The 22,725-nt window shown below is 41.3% G+C and overlaps 1 protein-coding gene across 2 annotated transcripts in view; it reads left to right on the top strand.

Moving 5' to 3' along the window:
- PIEZO2 (piezo type mechanosensitive ion channel component 2) overlaps positions 1-22,725 on the top strand; it is a 471,611-nt gene that overhangs the window by 356,909 nt on the left and 91,977 nt on the right. The window contains exons 13-21 of one of the 2 annotated variants that reach the window (XM_047697822.1): positions 949-1,179; positions 4,948-5,071; positions 6,182-6,462; positions 7,623-7,771; positions 10,017-10,190; positions 13,635-13,676; positions 19,772-19,804; positions 20,166-20,395; positions 22,287-22,447. In XM_047697822.1, the coding sequence (XP_047553778.1) occupies positions 949-1,179; positions 4,948-5,071; positions 6,182-6,462; positions 7,623-7,771; positions 10,017-10,190; positions 13,635-13,676; positions 19,772-19,804; positions 20,166-20,395; positions 22,287-22,447 (1,425 nt within the window). The remainder of the gene's footprint in view (positions 1-948; positions 1,180-4,947; positions 5,072-6,181; positions 6,463-7,622; positions 7,772-10,016; positions 10,191-13,634; positions 13,677-19,771; positions 19,805-20,165; positions 20,396-22,286; positions 22,448-22,725) is intronic. The other variant, XM_047697821.1, reaches the window with a different exon arrangement.

The following is a 22,725-nucleotide window of genomic DNA, read 5'->3' as shown; positions in this document are numbered from 1 at the left end:
ACTTCTCTATTTTCCAGAAACAAAAGAAACTTGTAAAACATTTTGGAATGTCCAACTAACTCTTGGTAATTCATGATATTCAGGAATACAGTTGACTCAATTAGCCTCAAATATATCTAGAAAATGCTTTTAAACATCTTTTTACAAAGATTTAGTATCAGAGATCATGGTAAGAAAAAATATATTTCCAAAAGTTGATAATAGTCTTGAGCCTGATTTAGGTATTGTTCCAGTAGCTGCCCTTTGAGATACATTTCTGATTCTTTGCAAACTTCATGTGAATGGAAGGAGATGTATCATTTGTCCAATGAGTCTGATGGCTCTTTAATCCTACTCCTTGCAGGACAGAAGCCAAGGCTGACCTTCAAATGAACTTGGTTTTATTGTTTGGAGTGTGCAGAAGCCAATGACACACCTTCCTTGCGTAAATTTTCTAATTTCTATGGTGCACATCTTCTCAGATAATCCTGGAGTGATCTCTGATGCCCGACTTGTGTTCTTACCCTAGTGATGCCCATGACTTCCATTTCGGAGCCCAGCTATGACCACATTGACCTGCCACTCTTAAATGACTTAAATCACTCTCAAGCTAGTTTGGAAAAAGAAGGGATGAAGCACTTACAGTTGCTTTCAATACTGTAAAGTAGGGTGAAGATCAACACCCTACTACCTAAAGGGGAAAAAATTTAAAAGGAACACACCCGTGCCCTCGGCTCCATTCCCTGCAGGAAGTTAAAAAACAGTGATGTTCTTGGCGAGATCAGTCTTTCTCTTCAGTTTGTCCTTATGCCCCAGGTTGGGATGTCTCTCCATGATTTCACACTCCCTCTTCTCCCTGGATTGAATATTATTCACTTTTTCCTTTTAGACAACTTCTAACTCAGCAGAGAGCGGGGACTCCACATTGTACTCACCATTGTTGTGTTGTCTCTTTCCTTCTCCCTCGAGGCTTGGAGCATCACCTATCACAGCTGGTTGACCTTTGTGTTGTTGATTTGGTCATGTACCCTTTGGATGATTCGCAACAGAAGAAAATATGCCATGATCAGCTCTCCTTTCATGGTTGTCTACGGAAATCTGTTGCTGATATTACAGTATATATGGAGTTTTGAACTTCCCGAAATTAAGAAGGTCCCAGGATTTTTAGAAAAGAAAGAGCCAGGAGAACTTGCCTCCAAGGTAAATTAATAGGAAAACAAGAAAACAAAATGTTGAAACAAATCCACAATAATCATAAGAAGCATATCTGAGCACAGACTTACTCACATGGGTTCCAAATATTTGAGGCTTTACAAAAATGAATAGATTAAAAACTCTAGGAAACAATTTATATTACTTAGTGGTCTCTCTAATATTACACCACACTTTCAGATTTTATTTACAATAACAAGGCTTTCCACTGAGAGGACAAATACTGTCTGCTATATTTTAATGTCAATTACAGTATAGTAGAAATTACAAGGGGAAATAAGAAAATACAGGGTAAAATGTGTGCAAGGGTTAGAGGACTTTCTTTGATCTCCGTTTTTCAAAAAAGGCTGAATGCATTGTTGTTACAGATAATCACTGATTATTAGTAACAATATTTTTTATTCAATTATGTCTTCAAAAACGCTGTTAGCAGCAAAAATTGAGTATGACACTTCTGGTTTTTCCTTCTGCAGATTATATGGTAGGCCTTCATAGGTAGCAACAAGGTTCATGATCTCCCAGTACTCATTACTTTTGTGGCCTGTTTTAATAGCCTTGACTTCAGATTATGTGCCCCAACCTTTCTGTTTTGTGGACAGTGTGGTCGACTTTAAACCACATGTGTCCATTGTGTTGATAACATTGTGTTAAGACCTGTGAGAGCAGTCCTGTGTCATTACTCCATGAGCCTTAAACACCTTTCTCCTCCAGGCAAAGAATCATTCTCTGAAAAGGACATGAATTTATATCTCACAAAGCTCACCTTTTCGGAGAGCAAGCTCCTTTCTTACAGGTTACCAAATACCCCATATCCAAGGCAATTAGGCATGAACAGGGAACTAGTAGACCAAGGATTGGTTCTCATAACAGACCTTTTGGTGAAGTTTATTGGGGTAGAGGAGAAACTCCTAGCAGGTGAATAGTGATGATAATAAATAGCTCATAATCCCCTGTGTTCACAGACCATGGCAACCTCCTTCCTTTCTTTCTCAAACCCCCACTCCATGCTGACAGTCCCACAGAGTATTTTCACTGACAAGTCACATTAGTCTCACACTCTTACCCACTCCTTCTCTCCCTCCCTGACCTTCCCCCCAAATACACACCCAAAACTGAGAAGCTAGTCTTTTCTTTATAAGAGAAATTCAAAACCTCATCTTTTGACTACGCAAATCCATTCCAGCCTGGCTTGGAATATTGGTGAGACATCTGAAAAGTATCCCAGCTAGCTGGTTGAACAACCTCCTGTCTAATCTAAGATGAACAGCTCTTGGAGGTCAGGGAATTAAATGTATTACTTGTAAAACAAAACAAAAAAACAAAACGGGGCGCCTGGGTGGCTCAGTGGGTTAAAGCCTCTGCCTTCGGCTCAGGTCATGATCTCAGGGTTCTGGGATCAAGCCCCGCATTGGGCTCTCTGCTCAGCGGGGAGCCTGCTTCCTCCTCACACTCTCTCTCTCTCTCTCTGCCTGCCTCTCTGCCTACTTGTGATCTCTGTCTGTCTGTCTAATAAATAAATAAAATCTTTAAAAAAATCTGATAAAAAAAAAAAACAAAACAAAGCAGTGTTATTCTGAAGAAAGTAGGGTCTCCACTTATATTTTAATGTACCCAGGAGCTTAAAAAAAAAAATGCAAGTCTTTATCATAGATAACAACACAACCTAAGATCATAAAATATCACAGTGACATTTGTCAAAGTACTTTATTAAACACACTCTTTGCAGAGTACTGAATGGGTCGCTGTGATGGAAAATGAGAGGAAAGAAAGAATATGTCCCAGGTTCCCAGAGGTCTGACACTCTGGGGAAGTAAGACTCAGATCCTTGGTAATATCCTTCAGTTGCTAGTGAGTCTTCCCCACTCCATCAACTACACCAACCGCGCTTTCCAAATCGGGCTTGTCGATCACCTTTTCCAGGAAAGGGGTCTCATCTGAGCATTCCTAAGCTCCTTAGACATGCACTAGAGAAACATATTTCTTTCCCAAATTGCAGCCATAGTTCAATTTGTTGTGACTCTCAGAAGTAGAATGCCAGGTTTTCAGAAATGGAGGCACTCTGGATCTTGGCTTCCATTGGCCCCAAACATGTTGTCCCAGACTGATTGGGACCGGTTTATGCTGAAGGCAAAGGAGAAGTGGGTAATTATGGACCATCAAGTGGGCAGTTATTCCAAGTAAAACTGACCCATTCATTTGTCTATTTCTTTTCATGTCTTTGGCAAATATTTATTAAAATCGTACTACAAACCACAGTGAGATGCCACTTCACACTCAGCAGGATGGTTAGGATCAAAAAGGTAGATGAATGGTGCAGTTGGTTAAGCATCTGCCTTCAGTTCAGGTCATGATCTCAGGGTCCTGGGATCGAGCCCAGCATAGGCTCCCTGTTCAGTGGTGAGTCTGCTTCTCCTTCTCCCCTGCTCCCTTTCTCTCACTCACTCTCTCTCAAATGAAAAAATAAATGAAAAAATAAAATGAAAAATCTTAAAAAAAGAAGAAAGCAGACCATAATAAGTATTATTGGGGACGTGGAGAAACTGAAACCTCATGCTGGGGGGCTTGGAAAATGCTGCGGCCACTTTGGAAAACAGTTTGGAAAACAGTCTCTCAGTTCCTCCAAAGGTTAAACGCAGAACTGCCATAAGACCCAGCAATTCCACTCCTAGGTTTTATACCCAACAGAACTGAAAACCTATGTCCACACAAAAACCTGCCCGTGAATGCTCATAGCAGTGTTATTCATAATAACCTCAAAAAAAAGTAACCACCTAAATGCCCATCAACTGAGAAATGAAATGCTGTCTGTACAATGGAATACTATCAAATAATAAAAAGAAGTGAGGTGCCACCACGTGCTACAACAGGAATAAGCCTTGAAAACATTATGCCAAACAAAAGAAACCACCGACCAAAGAATGTTTAGTATGTTTAGGTGGACAGGAATAGGGTGACTGCTCTGAGGTTTCTTTCGGGGTGATGAGAATATTCTACAACTGACTGCAGTGTTGGTTGCACAACTCTGTGACTTCATGAAAGACCACAGAGTCACATGCTCTAAATGGATAAATTGTATATAGCATGTAAATTGTATTGCAGTAAAGCTAGTACAAAACAAATACTATGTACTAGGTCCTCTATCTCCTGAAGAAGGAGCTCCCCAAAAAGCATCAGCTTGCCCCCTGCCCCCAGCCCTCCACAAAACCATAAAATACAAGTGTGGACACTTAAAACAATTCTTCCTTCAGCTTTGGGAGATGAATAGGATATTAGAGAGTTCTGTTTTCCGGGATAAAATGTTCTTTTTCCCCATCTGTGGAATTCTTCATTCCAAGGAACATCGCAAAGTCAACGAGTATTATGGAAGAAATATGTCTTCCTGTTGTAATTGTGCTCATGTCACAGTTGGGACAGGAAAGCAAGGACTTTCTCCCTCCGGGGAGATCAGTTGCCAAAGCTGACTTCCGGCCCAGATGGAAGTAGTTTGGGCTGTCGGGACACCTTCCCTGGGCCCCAGCTTGCTGCCAAATGTCCTCCTGGCCCTCAACACGCTTGTTCGTGTCTTCAGCAAAGGGGATTTCAAAGCCAGTGACTCTCAGGTGAAATCCAGTGGCTGCCCAACTGTCTCCAAAGGAGAGGCTTATTTATGGTGTTTCTGCTGAAATGTGGAGAAAACGTTGTATATATTGAATTGTATTTACATTTCAAATGGGTGGCTTAATTCTTAATTCTTAATTCTTAATTCTCTGCTTTCAGATACTTTTCACCATTACTTTTTGGCTCCTGCTGAGGCAACACCTCACTGAGCAAAAAGCTCTTCAAGAGAAGGAAGCTCTTCTATCTGAGATCAAAATCGGAAGTCAGGAAAATGAAGAAAAAGGTAAATTAGTGTGACTAGAGAGTTTTGTGCTCAGCAAATGACAGAGAGAGGACACCCCACATACATCAGAAATCCTCTGTGCTTCAGACCAGATAAAAGCTAAGCGTGACCTGGAGTGATGGAAAACCAGGGCCCCAGTGGGGATGATTTTGTGCACATCCGGGAGTTCACAAAGAGCTTTTGGAAATGTGTCTTCATTCCATCCTCACAAAATTGATTCCCACTTAAGGGAAGAAGAAACAGGTTCACAGAAGTTAAATGGTTTATCCAAGGTCACACTTTCAGAGCCCTGACACAATCAGAATTTGAAATTGATATCGTCGTTTTAATCTGTGTTATTGTCATGTGCAGGGGACTCCTTATTCATAGGGGATGCATTCCAAGCCCCCAGTGGATGCCTACCACTGCAGATAGTACTGAACCCTGAAGATACTCTGTCATTTCCTGAACATACAAGACTATGATAAAGTTTAATTTATAAACTAAGCACCATAAGACATGAACAACTACTACTAAGAAGAATTATAATAATACTTGGTAATAAAAGTTACGTGAATGTGGTCTCACTCTCTCTCAAAATATCTTCTTGTGGCGTACTCAGCCCTCTAGTGAGGCTGTGAGATGAGAAAATGCCCATGCGATGAGACGAGGTGAATGACACAGGCAGGTGACATTAACATTAGGCTGTTATTGACCTGACCGTGTGTCAGGAGGAGGATCACCTGCTTCCAGACCGTGGTTGACCTCGGGTAACTGCAATGGTGGAAAGCAAAACCATGGAGTGGAGGGCAGGGGGAGTCCCTGTTCTTAATTTTCTAGATCCTGTAGTACTCAAAGTCATTGGATACCGGAAATGAAGTTAGGTATTATAAAAAAGATGAGCATAAAATATTCCCGTGTTCATAGCTTTTAAACTGTATGAAATTCAAAAGTTGATTATGATTGGGTATAAATGCTTCCTTGTTTACTGCAACCGTCTGAAATCATTCAAATCAGAGAGTAACACAGAAAACGTGGGCTTCCATGCCCCCCCCCATGCAACACACAGTCAAAGTGTGGCTCTGGGTGGGGAACCAACTAAGTGTAACTGCATGGTCTTCTATTTTGAAGATGACGAGCAAGATATACAAATGGAAGGAGAGCCTGAAGAGAAGGAGGAAGAGGAAGCCAAGGAAGAGAAGCAAGAGAGAAGGAAGGAAGAAGAGGAAGTGGAAGAAGATGATGACCAGGACATCATGAAGGTCCTGGGCAATCTGGTGGTGGCCATGTTCATCAAGTACTGGATCTATGTCTGCGGAGGAATGTTCTTCTTCGTCAGCTTCGAGGGTAAAATTGTGATGTACAAAATCATCTACATGGTGCTGTTTCTGTTCTGTGTGGCCTTGTATCAGGTAGGTAAACCATCGTCCTCTGTCTTTTTTCAATCCTGGTAGCCAGCCCAGGAATACATGGGAGCTTCCTTTGTTGAGATTCTAAATGATTGTCATCCCAGGAATGTAGTATCTAAAGTGATCAGTGCAATTCAAAGGCAAATGAAGAGGCCTGGAAGGGGAAATGACTGTCTTCAGAGTATATGTTATTTTAAAAATTGGGATTCTTAAAAAGTAAAAAAAAAAAACAAAAACAACTTCATGAGTTTTTCAAAACTTCTTGATTAAAAAAAAAGAAAACCTGTGTAACTAAATTCATTTTTTATTTCAATTTTAATTCCACACTTAATGTCAATTTTCAATTTTAATTTCAATTTCAATTTCAATTTTTAATTTCACTGACTCTTCAACAGCCAGTGAAGAACAGTGGCTGGGCAATCTAAAATATGGGTTGATACCCCGTTCACTTGTACTTCAGACTTTAGGATCAGGAACCTGTGTGTGTGTGTGTGTGTGTGTGTGTGTGTGTGTGTGCATAATACATCAACTTCTTTAGTATTTTATCCATTAGAATTTATGGAAGATTCCACTAAAATATAAGAAGATCTCCACCAATTCAGTCTTAACTTACAGAAAAATTGTTACTCAGTGATAGAAACAAGTGTAACAGGACACTGTTCTTGCAGGCAGCCAATAGGACAAATGAAACAACTACACTAATTCACCTGTAGAGACAAAAGTATCTCAATCGAAATTGATGAAGTTTTGAAATACTGGAATCTCAAAATGGAGGCAGTTTTTTCTCCCAGCAATAACTACCACAATGACAACATCTACCATATAATTCCTTGAATGCCTCCCATAGACTAGCTTATAATTATGATGATTTCATCCTCTTTCCAGCTTTCAAAGTAGGTACACAGAGGAGGAAATGGAAGCTCAGAAGGGTCGAGCGACTTAACCCAAGACCTCGTTAGCAACTCTCATAGTCCTAAGGTTCTAATCCAGACCCAGCTGACTCTTTGAGGAGCCTCAAAAGCCAAAAATGAAATATATTTGATTTTTGAGTACTTGTCAACATCATCACTTGTCATGCTTGAATAAATGAGGTGCTTTTGTAAGGTTTTTTTTTTTTTAATCAGTTCTTTTTTCTTGTGTGTTTTTCGGTGTCTGATTCACAGGTGCACTACGAATGGTGGAGGCGAATCCTAAAGTATTTTTGGATGTCTGTGGTGATTTACACAATGCTGGTGCTTATCTTTATATACACATATCAGTTTGAGAACTTCCCAGGCCTGTGGCAAAATATGACTGGATTGAAAAAAGAAAAGTAAGCAATTTGGTATAAAATGGGCTGTGAAAGGGACAGATGGCATGAAGATTTCCATTCATCTTGTTCAAACATCGTTGGGGGAGGTTCTAGTAAACTGTGATGTCATCAGTGTCTGTAAGTTCCTTGAAAACAAGTCCTTCTGTGGTCTCCCTGCCAAACCCTAGGCTTGACACATAGAGTATGTACTTAACGACTAATAACCAAAAAGTGCATTTTCAGCTCCATTTTAATGAAATAACTTTTTTTAAAAAAATATTTTATTTATTTATTTATTTGACACAGAGAGAGAGATCACAAGTAGGCAGAGAGGCAGGCAGAGAGAGAGGAAGGGAAGCAGGCTCCCTGCCTGATGGGGAGCTCGATCCCAGGACCCCAAGACCATGACCTGAGCCGAAGGCAAAGGCTTAACCCACTGTTTCCTGTGAAATACCTGCTTCATCCTTCATCATTCATGCCTTCTACTTCCCAAGTTGAAGTTCCGCTCAGCAGTTCAGTTGATTCCTAGGCTTATGATAAAAAGCAGCAGCCTCTCCTCACTTACAGAGCTGGTGCGAAGATTCTAAGGAGTACTTGAGGCCATAGCAAAAGTGCTAGTGGACTAATGAGGAAATCATTATTCATGTGCATGTAATAGATCTGTGCATGTGCTGTGTCCTTTTATGATTTGCTGCTGTAAACTTCTGGAATGAGTTACCAGAATGGGGCATGGAGCTGAATGAGTATACTGAGGTGGGAAAGAGAAAAACTTAAAAGGAAAGGCTCACCATGTAGCTAGGCTGACCTGTCTTTAACATTTATTTAACAAATATTTATCAAATGCCTCCCATGTACCAGACACTGGCTCGGCCTGGGGACCCATCAGGAAGTGGGACAGACAGAGCCTAAGCACTGCAGAGTTTATGTTCTAGTGGAGGAGACAAAAAAACCTTACTTAATATGCAAATAAATTAATTACAAATTGTGGCAAGTCTGTGCAGGAGACAAAAACAGGGCGAGGTAGTGAACAGTGAAGGTACAAACTGTAAACGGAGTGGTCAGGGCAGGCTTCCCTGAGGAGGTGCCATTTAATCTCCCCCTGAAGGGCTTAAGAAAAGTGTGAGTTGGGAGTGAGATACGGAAAAGCAACCCAGTAGCAAACAGGAAGATCTTGAGACAAGACTGAGTTTGGCACAAGGGAGGAAGCCAGGGAAGTTTCAGCTGCCCGGAGCAAGGGGGGACAGTGGACAGAGCCGAGGTGGAAAATGCAGCCAGACACCCGGGATGGGCAGGGCTCGTTGGCATTTTATTCTTGGTGACATTTTTAAGTCTTTAAAGAACTCTTGACAGGCTGAAAAAATGTGCTGTCCGGAGGGTGAGGGTAAAAACCACAGGGCGGGTTAGCCAGCAGCAGCAGGGGTCCTGTGAGAAATGGTGGTGATTTTATCTAGAGCAGGTGATGCAGAGACAGATAACAGAGGGGGCAACTTCAAGAGATGTCTAGGAGGCTGAAGGAAATGTGGATGAATGTGCTATGAAGGCAAAGAAAGACAGACTTTCTGATTTCAGAATGTGGCACAGGGTAGACAGTTATACAGGGAGGACTCAAGTTGTGGTGGGCAGGGGTGCAGGACAGCGTGACTGAGCAAAACTGGGAAATCAAGAACACTGTTTGGAAGACACTCAATATGAAATAACTATAGGAAAAAACAAAAAAAAAAAAAGAACTTCTGTTAGATATTTGGGCATGAGAGTCCACAGGAGAAACCTGAGCTGTAAATGCATATTTGAGTCACTGGTGCTAAGATGGTGTATAGAAAAGATGGTGTCCAGGTGGTACTTGTGAGATAACATGGGGGGGGGGGGGAGATAAGCTGGAGAAGAGACTCAGCACTGAAGTCTGGGTCTATGTCACATCTGGGGGTCCAATTAAAAAAAAAATGGAGGAAACAGCAACAGAAGAGAAAAACCAGGCCAGTGTGGTGGCACCAAGACCAGAATTGTTTCGAGAAGGACTAGAGGCAGAATTAAACAAAGACAGAGAAGCAGTCACTGAATTTGGCAATATTGAGGTTGTTTCTGACCTCTGGGAGAGCAGGTCAGTTGGATTGATGGAGACAAAAATCAAAGCCAACACACGGGAGTGGGGGATGCAAGAAATGTTATAACAGGGCGGTGAAAGACGGTGATGTGATTTACAGCAAAATCAATGTGCCTGAGAAAAGCACTCGCTTTTTGTTTTGTTTCGTTTTGTTTTGTTTTACAGGCTGGAGGATCTTGGCTTAAAACAGTTTACCGTGGCAGAGCTGTTCACTCGTATCTTCATCCCCACCTCCTTTCTTTTGGTGTGCATTTTACACCTTCACTACTTCCACGATCGGTTCCTGGAGCTCACAGACCTGAAGTCCATTCCCAGCAAAGAAGACAGCGCCATCTACAGGTGAGCGCTTGCAAGAAGCATGAGCCTTTTGTTCTGGGCAAGACAGCTTTGACTCCCCACTTCAGCGCGGGGGGGGGGGGGGGGGGGGGGGTGGCGGGGGGGAGCCCCCTGCAGGAAACCAATAACTAACCTTAGAGTTTCACCCTTGAGCTCTCCATGGGTGAGTGAAAATAAGAAATGAGAGAAAAATGTGGCGTATTTGATGGCAGTTTCCAAAACATTACATAGTGACTCAGGACTGGTTAATACCAAGTGATCTTGATCCTCACCTGAGTAGATTTAAAATAGCTGCGTGGATGCAAATGCTTTAGAGTTGGTGATGGATATTTTGTGTCTGGGCTGTGATGTGTTTTTAGAACATTTAGGAGATCTGGCTGATTCAGAGGATGAGTTTTCTGAGAGCATACCAAATACGATGGGCAGAATTTTCCTTTCCGCTTTGGAAATGAACTTAGCCTGAAAGGATAGAATCTGCAGTCTACCAGAAATCAGCATGACGTGCAAGGAAATAAAGTGAAGACAGTGTTTGCTTTTATCAGCTCCCCGTTGTCTTCTCATCTATAAATATATAAATCGCTTGCAAGCAACAGATGAGGTATCTCTCTCCCCGCCCGTGTGTGTTGCAACCGCAATGGTTTTATCACAAATCTCACAGTCGGGTCTCTCACAGGGAAATTGCAAGCATTCTTCTGGTGAACGTTCATGCTGATTTCTCTCTTTGCTTCAGATTTAGCTGATGATTCAGTTCCTGGAAAAAACCTTGTTGAGCAACTGAGGGAGCAAAGGGCTATACGCAGGGAGTGTAGATGCCAGCCGACAATCCCCTTAGTCCCTTGACTTAGCTCTGAACTCCTTTTCAAGGGAAATAATGAGTACAGCAAAAGAAGATGAAGTCTTATTTCATTACACACAGTTTATGAACCACCGGATATTTGGTTTTCTGCTATACTAGGGACTAGAGTCATAGATGACTCCAAAACTCGTCTTTGGTGGTGAAAACCATTTTATAATCTCTATCTATGTATGGATAGCCAGCAGATTTCTTTCCCATATTCGTATTGTGTTTTTTGGAGGTAAGCTGAGTAAGCTTCAGATGCCTTTCAATCTGTGAATGGCTCCCAACCAGTAGAATCCAAAGTCATCAAGCAACTGTTATTTCTTGTTCTGTCTTGGCCGCATCAGTAAGCAAGCTCAGCGATAACCTATCTCCTCCCAAATCCCCACCATAGTGTGGGCCCTGATGGGGTCTGTGGCTGCTCTCAGTGATAATCAAACATTAGGGGGAAAAAGGTAGTTATTAGAAGTCTGGGAGCCCCCTAGGAGAGATGGTTTCTAGGCAAACTTGTTAGCAGGAGAAATCACCCTAAGATTAAAAGCTTACAAATGCAGTCCTGGCACAGGAAAGTAAGATTTATCAGTAATTAGTGGAAGTACTTTTGATGACAATTTTGACATTGCTTGCCAATGCTAGGGATAAAATTAGTATTTGATATTTAACTCTGAGAAGTAACTATTTGTTCAAAAAGTCTTATTCGATAATCAAGAAAAACCTGTTGGTCAGCAAAGTATATTTGTATGTTTATAAGAGAAATACCATGATTGGCGATCGCTAATGATGCCTTTAATTTTTTTTTCTTCTAAATGCCTTTCTTGCCTTGGATCTCTATTTTCTTCTCATTCAAAATTCCTCCAGGATGTAGGTGCTTTTTCCTGCCTTTTTTTTAATTATCATGTCTTTGAATCTAATGTCACACAATCAGATAGAGATATGGGTTATAGTTTTTCAGGAAAATAGAGATTTTCAGGACCACAGTTTTGCAGAAGACCATGCAGCTCAACAAGGATTGTACAAGCTCAAAGGAATCACAATTTTTGAGACCTAGGGTATGTGAAAACAGAATTTGTTCCTCAGAGCTCCCTGGAAGCATGTAGAACATTATTTAATTATGTAGGTTCTGGAAAGGACTACCATCTCACGTGGAGATAATTTCTCCCTGTTTCATGGCTGCTCCACTCACAGCCCTCACCCTCCATACCATGACAAGAAAAGAAAGATCTAAATTATTTGTAGCCTTTTGAGGTCATCGCTTGCCTTCCTCGTGGCCATGGCTTTACCCCAAGAATGCTTTAAGCAGTTAATTTTCCAAGAAAACGTAGAGTGATGAGAGGCTATAAAAGACCAGCTATCTAAAGAGGTTAGGAACCTCCTTTTTCATTTTCAGTCTCTGAAAAAACAGTTTTCTAGGCCTTAAAAGGTTCAAAGTTCGGGTCAAATTCAAGTTCCATGTTTTGGAACTTCCTGCAACAGTGTAATATGAAAGTTCCCAATTTTTAACTTTGAATGTAGGATACACATCGCATCTTTTTTACTAACTTGTTCCCATTCTGGCGTTTTCCTTACTAACAGTATTTTTTTGTCCCTGGAGCCCTAATAAATTACCACATTGAGATCAAAATGATGAAGAGAAAGAATATTTACAGAGTTGGGATTGACTGGCATGCTTTGCCTTCTCTGCCCCCACCTCCTTAGTAAATGTTTTACAAAACTTGGCCCACAAATTGGGAATAATTGATTCATTGTATTCCTTAACATTGATTCCAGTACTGTGGTTTCTGTAAATATCCAGCTGCTGTTTTCCTGTTTTGTCCACCATTTGTGTGTGCTGTGTTTTTGTGCACACATAGGTTGTATAAGCAAATGTCAGTTATGTCTGAGGAAGACTTTATTGTGTTTAGCCTTAGAGAAGTGATGAAGTTGACACCATGGAAAATGTTTGGATGTACATGATAATAGAAAAAACTATTATTATTTCTAAGCAGGTATTCTCAGGAATATTATTTCATTTATCTTGATAAGATATATACTATTAGAACATAACCACAGTATATAATAACATATATATATGATAATGTATGAAATATCCATCATGTAATGAAGTAGCCATCCCTGCAATTTATCCATGTTTTGTTTTAGAACATATTCCAGTGCACAGAGAAACAAAATGACTTTTTTAAACTTCAGTCTTAGAAAACTTAGAGAATACTATGTGGCCTGTGGTTACTTAGGAGGATTTCTTTCTTTTTTTTTCATTTGGGGAAAGGAGCAAGAATCCATCTTTTAGATTGTCTTCTATTTGATAACTGTGCTCTGAAAATTAAAACATTACCAATCTTTAGTCAAGTGTTTTGGGGGAAGGGACGAGATGAATGGAGCGACTTGTTACCTTCAAGCATTTTTTTCCTGAATATATCTAACTTCTCCTTTCTCCTGAGTCTTGCTGCCCTAACTCCTCTTCGTGCATGGGAGTATCGATGAGCACACACCTGATGCCTTAAAGGTTGCAAGACAGTCTGCATCTTTCCTCTCTAACGGTCTCCTCTTTCTCTCTCCCACCTGTCTCCCCATCCCCATGCCACCTTGGGCTTCCATCTCTCACCTCGTAGCCATGCCAAAGTCAATGGGCGCGTTTATCTAATAATAAATAGGTGGGTATGTCAATGTTTTCTCTCTTGTTTGTTTTTTTTTCTAATGGTCTTGTGGTGTGTTAAACACTTTGCTGTTTTGTAAATGAAAAATGATGTCATCAGAGAGGGGACAGTGGTCTTCAGGTACGCTCATGGATGTAGTCTGCCAACCAGACCATTTGGTGTCTATCCCGAATGGTGCTGCAAGTGGATTCGGAGGTTGCCAAGGGTCTTCAGCTGGTGCTCAGCCTTCGGTCTTGGTTCAAATGGATGCCCCGTTAATTTCATTCTTTGATCAATTAGTCCAACACTGGCCGGAGAGCTCATCGTCGCTCTCTTGGACACATGACTGAGAGCTCAGCTCAAGAACCGCCTCCGCCACAAACCTGCCCACAAATGCCAACGTTCCCTGCTACGAGGAATCTGCCCTTCCTCTGAATTTCCACAGCACTTCATCATTGCTGCCTTCTGACACTTGCCTTCTGACACTGTCTGCCTGCCTGTCTTATCTCCCTTGCCAGAGGCGTCAGCTCCTCGGCTGGAGTCCCTGTATTAATAATTTACCCTGTGTCCACGTATCACTTAACCTCAGGGCCTCACCCATCTGTTGACCCTTGGTAGATGTTTCCTGAATAAAGTGATAATAGTCACAATAAAATAGGTTAAAAGAAAATTAAGACATTGGTTTCTTCAAATATACCTTGACTTAAAAGATCAGTGTATTGAAGAAAGATCTTTTAGGTCACCAGATTTCATAAAAGATGCAAAGACGGACCCTGGGTCAAGGCCCTACCTTAGAGCCCTATCACTCAGTTGGGGAGATAAAACATGCAAAGGACGACACATAATAAAGAGTAAGCTTTGATAGTGTTGTCCGCAGAGTTATTCTCAACTTCCCTAAGAGTACAGAGAAAAAGGTCTTTGGAGATCTAATTTCCTAAAGCTATCCTGACTTTATTAAATAGGTGAATTAAAATAGCCACTCCTATAACTTTATCTTATTTGTAGTAAAGCCAGTGATGTAGGTCATAAAAACACGTATTTTACAATAAAGCCAATGAACAAATTAAATCTTTGAAAGATCTGTTGGTTTTCTATTCCATTTGCTTTTCTCCTATGTAAAATTCCAAGGCTGACAACCAAATAGCAAACCCTGGGAGCCAAAACTTCTAGAAAGAAGGGTGAAAAATTAATGCATCACTGTGCAGATCACTGAAGAAAGAGAGATGAAGACTGGCTGGTTCCTTTGGGAGCCAGTTTTGTTGACATCCTGAGAGAGAGGAGTCAACCTCAGGTTTTTAGCTGATAGACACTAGCTGGAGATCTTGAGCAACTATTGAAATGTCATCTCTTCAAACATAAGGAGCTTCTCTCTCAATCTCTCTCCACCTTCTCCTTTCCTTCTCCCCCTCACTCCCCTCTACTCTTATACCTCTCCATCCATCCTTCTCCCTCTCTTCCCTTGTCCATCCATCTTTGTCTCTCTCTATCTCTGTCTCTTTCTATCTCTTCCCATAAAGTATTTACCATCTGCTATATGAGGAGATGGCTGGGACCTATCTAAGAAGGCAGAAGTTGGTTTGATGGGCTCCAACAGCAGGGGCTGATACAAGTTATGGTTCCGGTTGTCTAGAATTTCTCTCTTGAGAAAAAGCCTATCCCCATTAACCCAAGTCACAAGGCCAGGGAATGTGCTCAGGAATTCTTAGAATGATCAAAATCCACCTAAAATCATTAAAAACTCAAAACATTCCACTGTTAGGACTATCTTCTTTGCAGTGGAATCTTTCCTTTTCATATTAAGAAAGGCCAGAGTTACTCCCCAGGGAGGATGTTACCCGATAAACTCTTCCCTCACTGCTCTTCTGAAAGGCTGTGTGTAAAGCGTGTCCAATTTTGAACAGGACCTAGTCTTGATGAAAATAGTAAGTCAATCCTTTTATTAAAGAAGCTTTCTCCCATAATTTCTTCCTTGTACGTTCAGTGTTCTTTCATAAGGAGAATAATGTGTTTGTAAATGTGAGGTCTGGATGAAAGGGAAGACATGCCTACTTTCAGCTTCTGGGTTGATTAAAATTTAGACATGACTTAACAAAGTATGAGGTGGGGATGGTGAGGACAGTGGGTGACTGGTTAAAATTTTGATGATACAAATCTTTGTGGGGAAGTTCCAACTGAATTCTTAAACAGAATGAATTAGAATGTTTTAACAGGAGTAATGGTCATTTCTGTCTTAAATGCAGAAACTAGAGCCATCAACCCAAACCTGCCGAGTAGATTTTTTTCAGAAGGAATTACTACCATGCACATTTAAGATATGATATTAAACTTACTAATCAAGTGCTCATCTGTGAATACCATCTTCTAAAAGTGTGTTTGCATTCTAGAAAATAATCTTAAGCAGTATAAGTATTATTTAAATACTAATTATAAACACCAGAAATTTGCAAGACACCTCTTTTCTCTAATAGTCTAATGAATAGGGTGGATGCACTTTACATTGCCAAATATTCCAAATTAGAATAGTCATAAAAATGAATAGAATTTAGACTAAGGAGTTGTTGTAATGGTGGACTTCCCATTTTCTTTCATGGAAACTACCTTAATATGTGGTTTCATATATTGACTCAAAGTCAGTTCCTAATACAGAATTAAGCCTCTTCAACTGTCCATGTAACATAATTTGTTTCTTCTGTTTCAAATAAAAATGCCCATCCAGTGCCTAGAAGCCATTGGCCAAACATGTACAATGTGAGTCACATTGTACACCAAGTCCAGTGCTACATTTTTCAAGGGAGCCCAGGAGCCTTAAGACTGGCTTTCTGCCCTCAAAGGAAGAGTCCCCAGAACCATCATTAGAATAAAATTATGTAGATACAAATGGAGAGATGCATGCATTGAGGAACGTTTAAAGAAAGCCATGGGTGCAGAAGGAAAGAGTGAATGATGACACAAGGAGGAGAACATCACCTGCTTCGTTAGAATGCAACAGGAGAAATAGTCAGTCAGTGAGAAGATTACAGCTCCAAGCCTGGAGCACCATAAAAGCAAGGCAAGGAAGTTATAGGTGTGGATAAAGACAATGCAAAAGAAAAGAAAATGAACTCCACAGCCAGGGGGGGCATACAAAAAGTGGGATTTAAGGAAGTGGGGGAGGGAGTTCTCTGAGAATCCAGTTTAAATCTCCTTCAAGTGCTGATTACATAACTTGAACATGAGGATCAGCACCCAATTAACAGTATTGTAGGTATTATAAATTTCAGGGAGCATGATTACTCACTTACCTTTTGGAAAACAAGGATCCCATTTTAAAGTTGACTGCGGGCAGGGGAGAGGGGGAATATCTACATTGAGGTACTTAGGCTTTCCAAGAGATTCAGTCCAGCTGTTCACTATGGCAAACTGGGGGCTGGTTCTGCCCATGAACTCCACATTGGGCAGACAGCCCCACCTGTGCAGCAGCCCAGCCTCAGCAAATGCAGGTGGAGGGCAGTCAGCAGAGAGCACAGAAGGTTGAGAGTAGGGGGGACAGACTCCCAAGGAAGAAACGTTGGCGCTTTTTCTTCTGAATGGCCATTGTAATACACAAGTTCTGTTAACAATGTGCTGATAACAGAGTTAGAGTCCAAGATGAGCCCTTGTCCAGCGTGGTGAGGTTCCTTGCAAAGGTATATTTCTAACTCTGCCTTCTCATGATACAAATGAACAAAAGCAGTACATGAAGATCTATCATGAGCAGATGGTTCTTTACTTTAAAAATATTCCCTGTGTTTTAAGCACTGTGTTAAGAGCTTAACAGAAATCACCTTAGTTTTCCCAGCATTCTGTGAAGTAGTAGCTATTACTCCATTTTTCAGATCAGTGGACTGAGATTTGGAAGACAGGGTAGGGAGTTTTTCTAAATCATCTAGCTAGTAGTTGTCTAGTTGAGGCTTGAATCTGAGTCTTTCTGATTCCAAAGAGCGTGCTTTAACATTATTTTGTATTGCCTTCAAAAAACTGCTATAAAAAAAAGGAAGGAAATGAAAGGCTTTACGTAGGTGTCCTTTTTAAAATTGTAAACCCCAATCAGGCATTAAAAATATTTTCATCTGTACACATTTTATGAATACAGATTTTCTCATGCAATTTCTCAGTTAACAGACTCCTAGAGTCAAGTAAATGACAGCCCGATACAGGTTTTCCCTTCTTTCTCTGTCATCCATTACGAGCTCCTGACGTTAGACTGCTCCAGAAGGCATTCAGGAATTACATGCCCTGTTTCCTCCTAAGGATCATGTCAGATGGAAATACACAGATAATTGGTTCAGATGCAGATACTATGTTCTCTTCTCTCCCCAGCATTATCTAGTCCCCGATCTCTTGTGGACTGTTACGAGTTTCCAAAGTCAATCTTCTAGACATACTTCCACTAGGTTTACTCAAGTGGTTTTCTTTGATTACTTCATTCCCTAATCTCCCCTCAATATGCCCCGCCTATGGCAAGACAATCTGGGGGCCTCTTTTCTTGAGGGCTATTTGTTACATATCCAGAGTGACAGCTGCAGAAACAGCCTCATCTCTGTAAGTTTCATTCCACTGATTAACTCTAATCCCTGGCAAGTTTTTTTCTTGTCAGTGCAAAGTCATGGCAGTATTGATGTAGAGGGGAAAAATGCACTCCGAGATGGTCATCCCTCCACCAAATGTCATAATGAGAAGTATCTTTTCACTTATAAAATGCATCTGCTACCAGTGCTGCAGAGAACATATAAATATTGACAATTGTGTGACAACTGACTGCTTTTACATTTAACACCATTTCATATGCTGAGTCCCAGCAAAACAAGAACAGCGCGTATGCCCCCTGAGATTTGACGCGCAGTGCTGGTGTGAAAATGTGGTATTGGAGTTTCAGGAGTGGGGGGGGACTTCCCCGAGGACAGGAGAGTGGATTGACTAGCTTTGGAAAATAAGAAGGGGGTATGTCATCATAACTCTCTCCACCAACGTGGGAACATCCTCAGGACATTGTGTCTTTCTTCAATTCACAAAATGTTTCTGCACCCTATAATTTACCTGCTTGGCACCCTGTTAAGAGGAATTCCTTTTGAATGATAAAGGTTCGAAAAGTCTAAGGACAATGCTGAGTCATTGCAACAGGTTCCCAGCATCACAGGTGTGTTTCAAATATAAAATCAGTGAGTTGTAAGGAAGTGTAAAATTTTATCTAGCCAAACTTACTGATTTTATAGAAAAAAAAGTGAATTTCAGAAAGATTAAATAATATACTTGGAGCCCACAATTATACAGATAGGATAACATTATTAATTGTCCTTCCTGTTACAACCAGGCTGAAATACATTATTACAAATCAAATTTATTATTACAAATGGAGAAGATTATCAGTATTTCCAGTAGATGGTTCCATGATATTTCCTTACTGCCCAAAGATGTTCCTTCAAATTGGCTATGAGTAAAAACATATACTTTTTAACAATGTAGGATGAAGATGATACTTGTTATTGTCTAACACGAAATAAGCTGGAATGCCCCTAGCGCTGTCCAGGCTCGGCAAAACTGTGTCCCCATGCCTCACCCGGGCTGTCACACCCTTTCTCCCCAAGACGGCTAGTCCCTCAGGCAACCTCGGTGCCCGCGGGCTGGAATGTGATACTGACTTCTTACTCCCAAAAGCATTTCGCTTCCACTGCCTATGATTTAGATGACGGCAGAGTGGGATAAGTCTGTGCAAAAGGTTGATTGCGATTACATGTTATTTAAGAATATATATATTTTTAAAAACCTCTTTGGAGTGTGAATGACTGGATTCTTGCGGGATGGTTGGCTGCGTTCCTTAAAAAGCATGACGTGATTTGCCTCTGTTGTCTCTCTGTTCTCCACCTTTATGACCTGCAATCCTGCCCACTCTCAACTCAGTGGCCAAGCCTAGGGTTCATAGCCATAGCACGCTATTGACGCCATCTTGGAATGCTCTTGGCGTTAGGACCACTGCATCCGCATACAGGAATGCGATAGTGGATGATATGTAGCATGATGTGTGATCTCTGACATTCCTTATAATTCTTCTGTTCTCATCTCCTCTTTTTCCTTTCTATTTCAATTACTTTGAGCAGCATCAAGAAAAAATTACCAATCCACCAAAATGAGTAAGTCCCCCGTGAAGCCATGAAATGCTTGCTCTACACGATTGTCATTTCATGCTTCTACATCCTAAACTCTGACCATTTTCTCCTCCGGGAAAAATGTCAAGTTTAGGTGTCGATAGCTCTCAATTGTGACTAATCACTAGAACCCGAATTGGAAAAGCTAACAAGACCTGAGTTTACAGTTTGTTTTTAGAAAGAGCTTAAAAAAAAAAAAAAGTGACAAGATGCTAACGACACCACATTGCAAGGCCTGTGTACCCACACCGATTTTCATTTTATTTATCCTCCTTTTACTTGCCCCCTCAACTCCAATCTCTCCCGCGCTCTTTCCTCCCCTGACTCAGCTGCTCTCTGCCAACAGACTGGCCCACCCCGAAGGAAGCCTTCCGGACCTTGCCATGATGAATCTGACCGCCAGCCTGGAGAAGCCGGACATCAGGAAGCTGGCCGAGCCTGGGGATGACAAACCAGAAGGATGCCCTTATAAGGCTGAGAAGGCTGAGCTTGGGAAAGACAGTGAGGAGGAGGAGGAAGAAGAGGAGGAAGAGGAAGAAGAGGACAAGGAGGAAGAGGAGGAGGAAGAGACTTCAGGTAACCCGCCCCCTACCAGTAGCTGCTCAGAAAATCCTGCCAGACAGATTCAGTGAATGAAACGGACTCATTCCCAATGGATAGAGATTTGATCCAGTCCATGAAGTAAAAGTTGGGGTGCGGTCTTTTAGTTGCTATAGCTACAACATTGTGGTTCCAATTGCTCCCGTCATTTCCTTGTGAATCTGAGGTAGGAGAAAAGAGCAGATGAATGACTGTTGTCTCCTGATCTGCCAGAGGTGTCCCCACCAGGCCCAGGGTGGGTGTAGCTCCTACCTGTGTCTTCAGTCAGGGATGTTTCCTACCAGCAGCAGAGGCAGGCAGCTGTGTAGAATTTCAGAAAGTTCTAGACAGGGCCTTTTCAAACACATTCTCAAAGAAACCAGTCTGGAACTTCCCCAGGGAACTGGTAATTAAGAACATACTTGTAATTCGGTCCAAATGTTTCAGGACCTGGGAACTGGAGGAACAAATGAGCGATGGGATAATTATCGTATCAAGCCAACTCCTAGAGGATTTTTTGTTGTCTTGTCAGCTTAGGTTTTTCCCTCTTTATTCTTTGGGCTCTTTTTTCTGTTTTTCTTCATCGACTTGAGGTAATGTTTAATGGGGCATGATGAGAACTAGACGTGCGTGGTGACCAGGACGCATTATCTAACAGAGCAGAGAAGGCAGAACGCTTAGTCTGTTCTGGTGTTCTGTGCTTTAAAGGATTAGAAAATGAAAAGGCACAAGGATGAAGATCCCTCCCAAAGGCAAATTCCCCCAAACTTGGTCCCTTTTACCCTCTCATCTCCAAAGATTCTGAGAGGGACCCAGAATGGCCCTTTCCATATCTAAGCAATGGCTATTCCTCAGCATGAAGGAGAACCAAGCTCGATGGGACCCAGAACCCAGGACTAAGATTTGCTCTACTACTTCATGAGGGTTTTGGACTTTACTAAGAGGATCTCCCCAGAAATTGTGGACTACCCTTTGTTCTGGCACTCCCTCATATACTTGCCATCTACAACTCTAAATTATGGTCAGTTATGACTGACATCTTTGTATCAACTATTATCTGTGTCACTTTGTAAATATGCATTTTTCACAATAACTGGGACCTTACTGAAACTTTCAGAAATGAAGACAATAACTGCTACAACCACCCCAGCCATGTGAAGAAGAAGCTCCTTAAAGAGAGGCTCAGGTCTTATCTGTCTGGGCTGGTGAGCTTTTTGTCTACACATGTGGTGACATGATGGTGCCACAAGATAGTTCTATGGTGACTTCCAGTCACGTGGACCAGGAAAGCCCTTATAGATAGAAGCATGACCCCAGTCTGCAAAATATTACTACTTAGCACAAGGTGGGAAGAAGGGAATGACTAATGTGATGAAAAATTTTGATTAGGGTGAGTCTGACCACATTTCGGGAATTTGGACTGGGTCATTCAGACACTCAGTGTTCACTCTCAGTTGCAAAGAGACACAGACTCTTGCCCCTCATTCTTCTGGGGTGACCGGTGAGCTTCATCCACTCCCTCTTTAAGCCCCTGGAACTTACAGAAGCAAGAAAGATGTCATTTCAAGGGAACTCAGTTACCTAATGTTCCCAAGAAATTAGGGAATTATAGCTAAGCTTTAAGAGGTCAAAAAATACTTCTTCACACTGATTAAGTGAATTTAAGGAAAGCAATCTTGTCCCTCAGAGTCTCAGTGCATGTCTAAATCATCATGACATGGGAGCTTTAGACCACCTTTCCTCCAGATTTTGATATTCGTTAAATGCATCCTCTACTATTACTTTGCACCTTTTCCTTCCCATCTGAATGTTACAAGATCTTCTTTAAATAATAATGCAAACAAACCCACAACATTTTATGTTCTTGGGTGAATTTACTATTTTGCAGATTTAAGGAACAAATGGCATCTGGTGATTGACCGTCTCACTGTGCTCTTCTTAAAATTCCTGGAATATTTCCACAAGCTGCAGGTGTTCGTGTGGTGGATTTTGGAGTTGCATATCATCAAAATCGTTTCATCATACATTATCTGGGTTTCTGTGAAAGAGGCAAGTGAACATTTGTTGTTGTCTTCAGGCCAAACAAAACCACAGCGGATCATCATTTACCTTTCACAACTCTATGATTTTATTTTAAATGAAATCCCCGTTACATTAGAACACCAAGGCTTAGAGATAGCACATACACTTTGACATGCAGAAAACCAAAGGACAGTTGTCCTGAGACATGGGAAAGATAGCAGGGCAGAAAGAAGCTCTGGCTTAGTTCCTGACTGGCTTGGTCATATCAGAAAGGTGACTTATTTTCACTGAATCTTTAGTTGAAT

This window comes from Lutra lutra, chromosome 12 (assembly GCF_902655055.1).
Source record: "Lutra lutra chromosome 12, mLutLut1.2, whole genome shotgun sequence".
Classification (NCBI taxonomy): Eukaryota; Metazoa; Chordata; class Mammalia; order Carnivora; family Mustelidae; genus Lutra; species Lutra lutra.
This window is presented reverse-complemented; position numbering and strand designations above follow the sequence as displayed.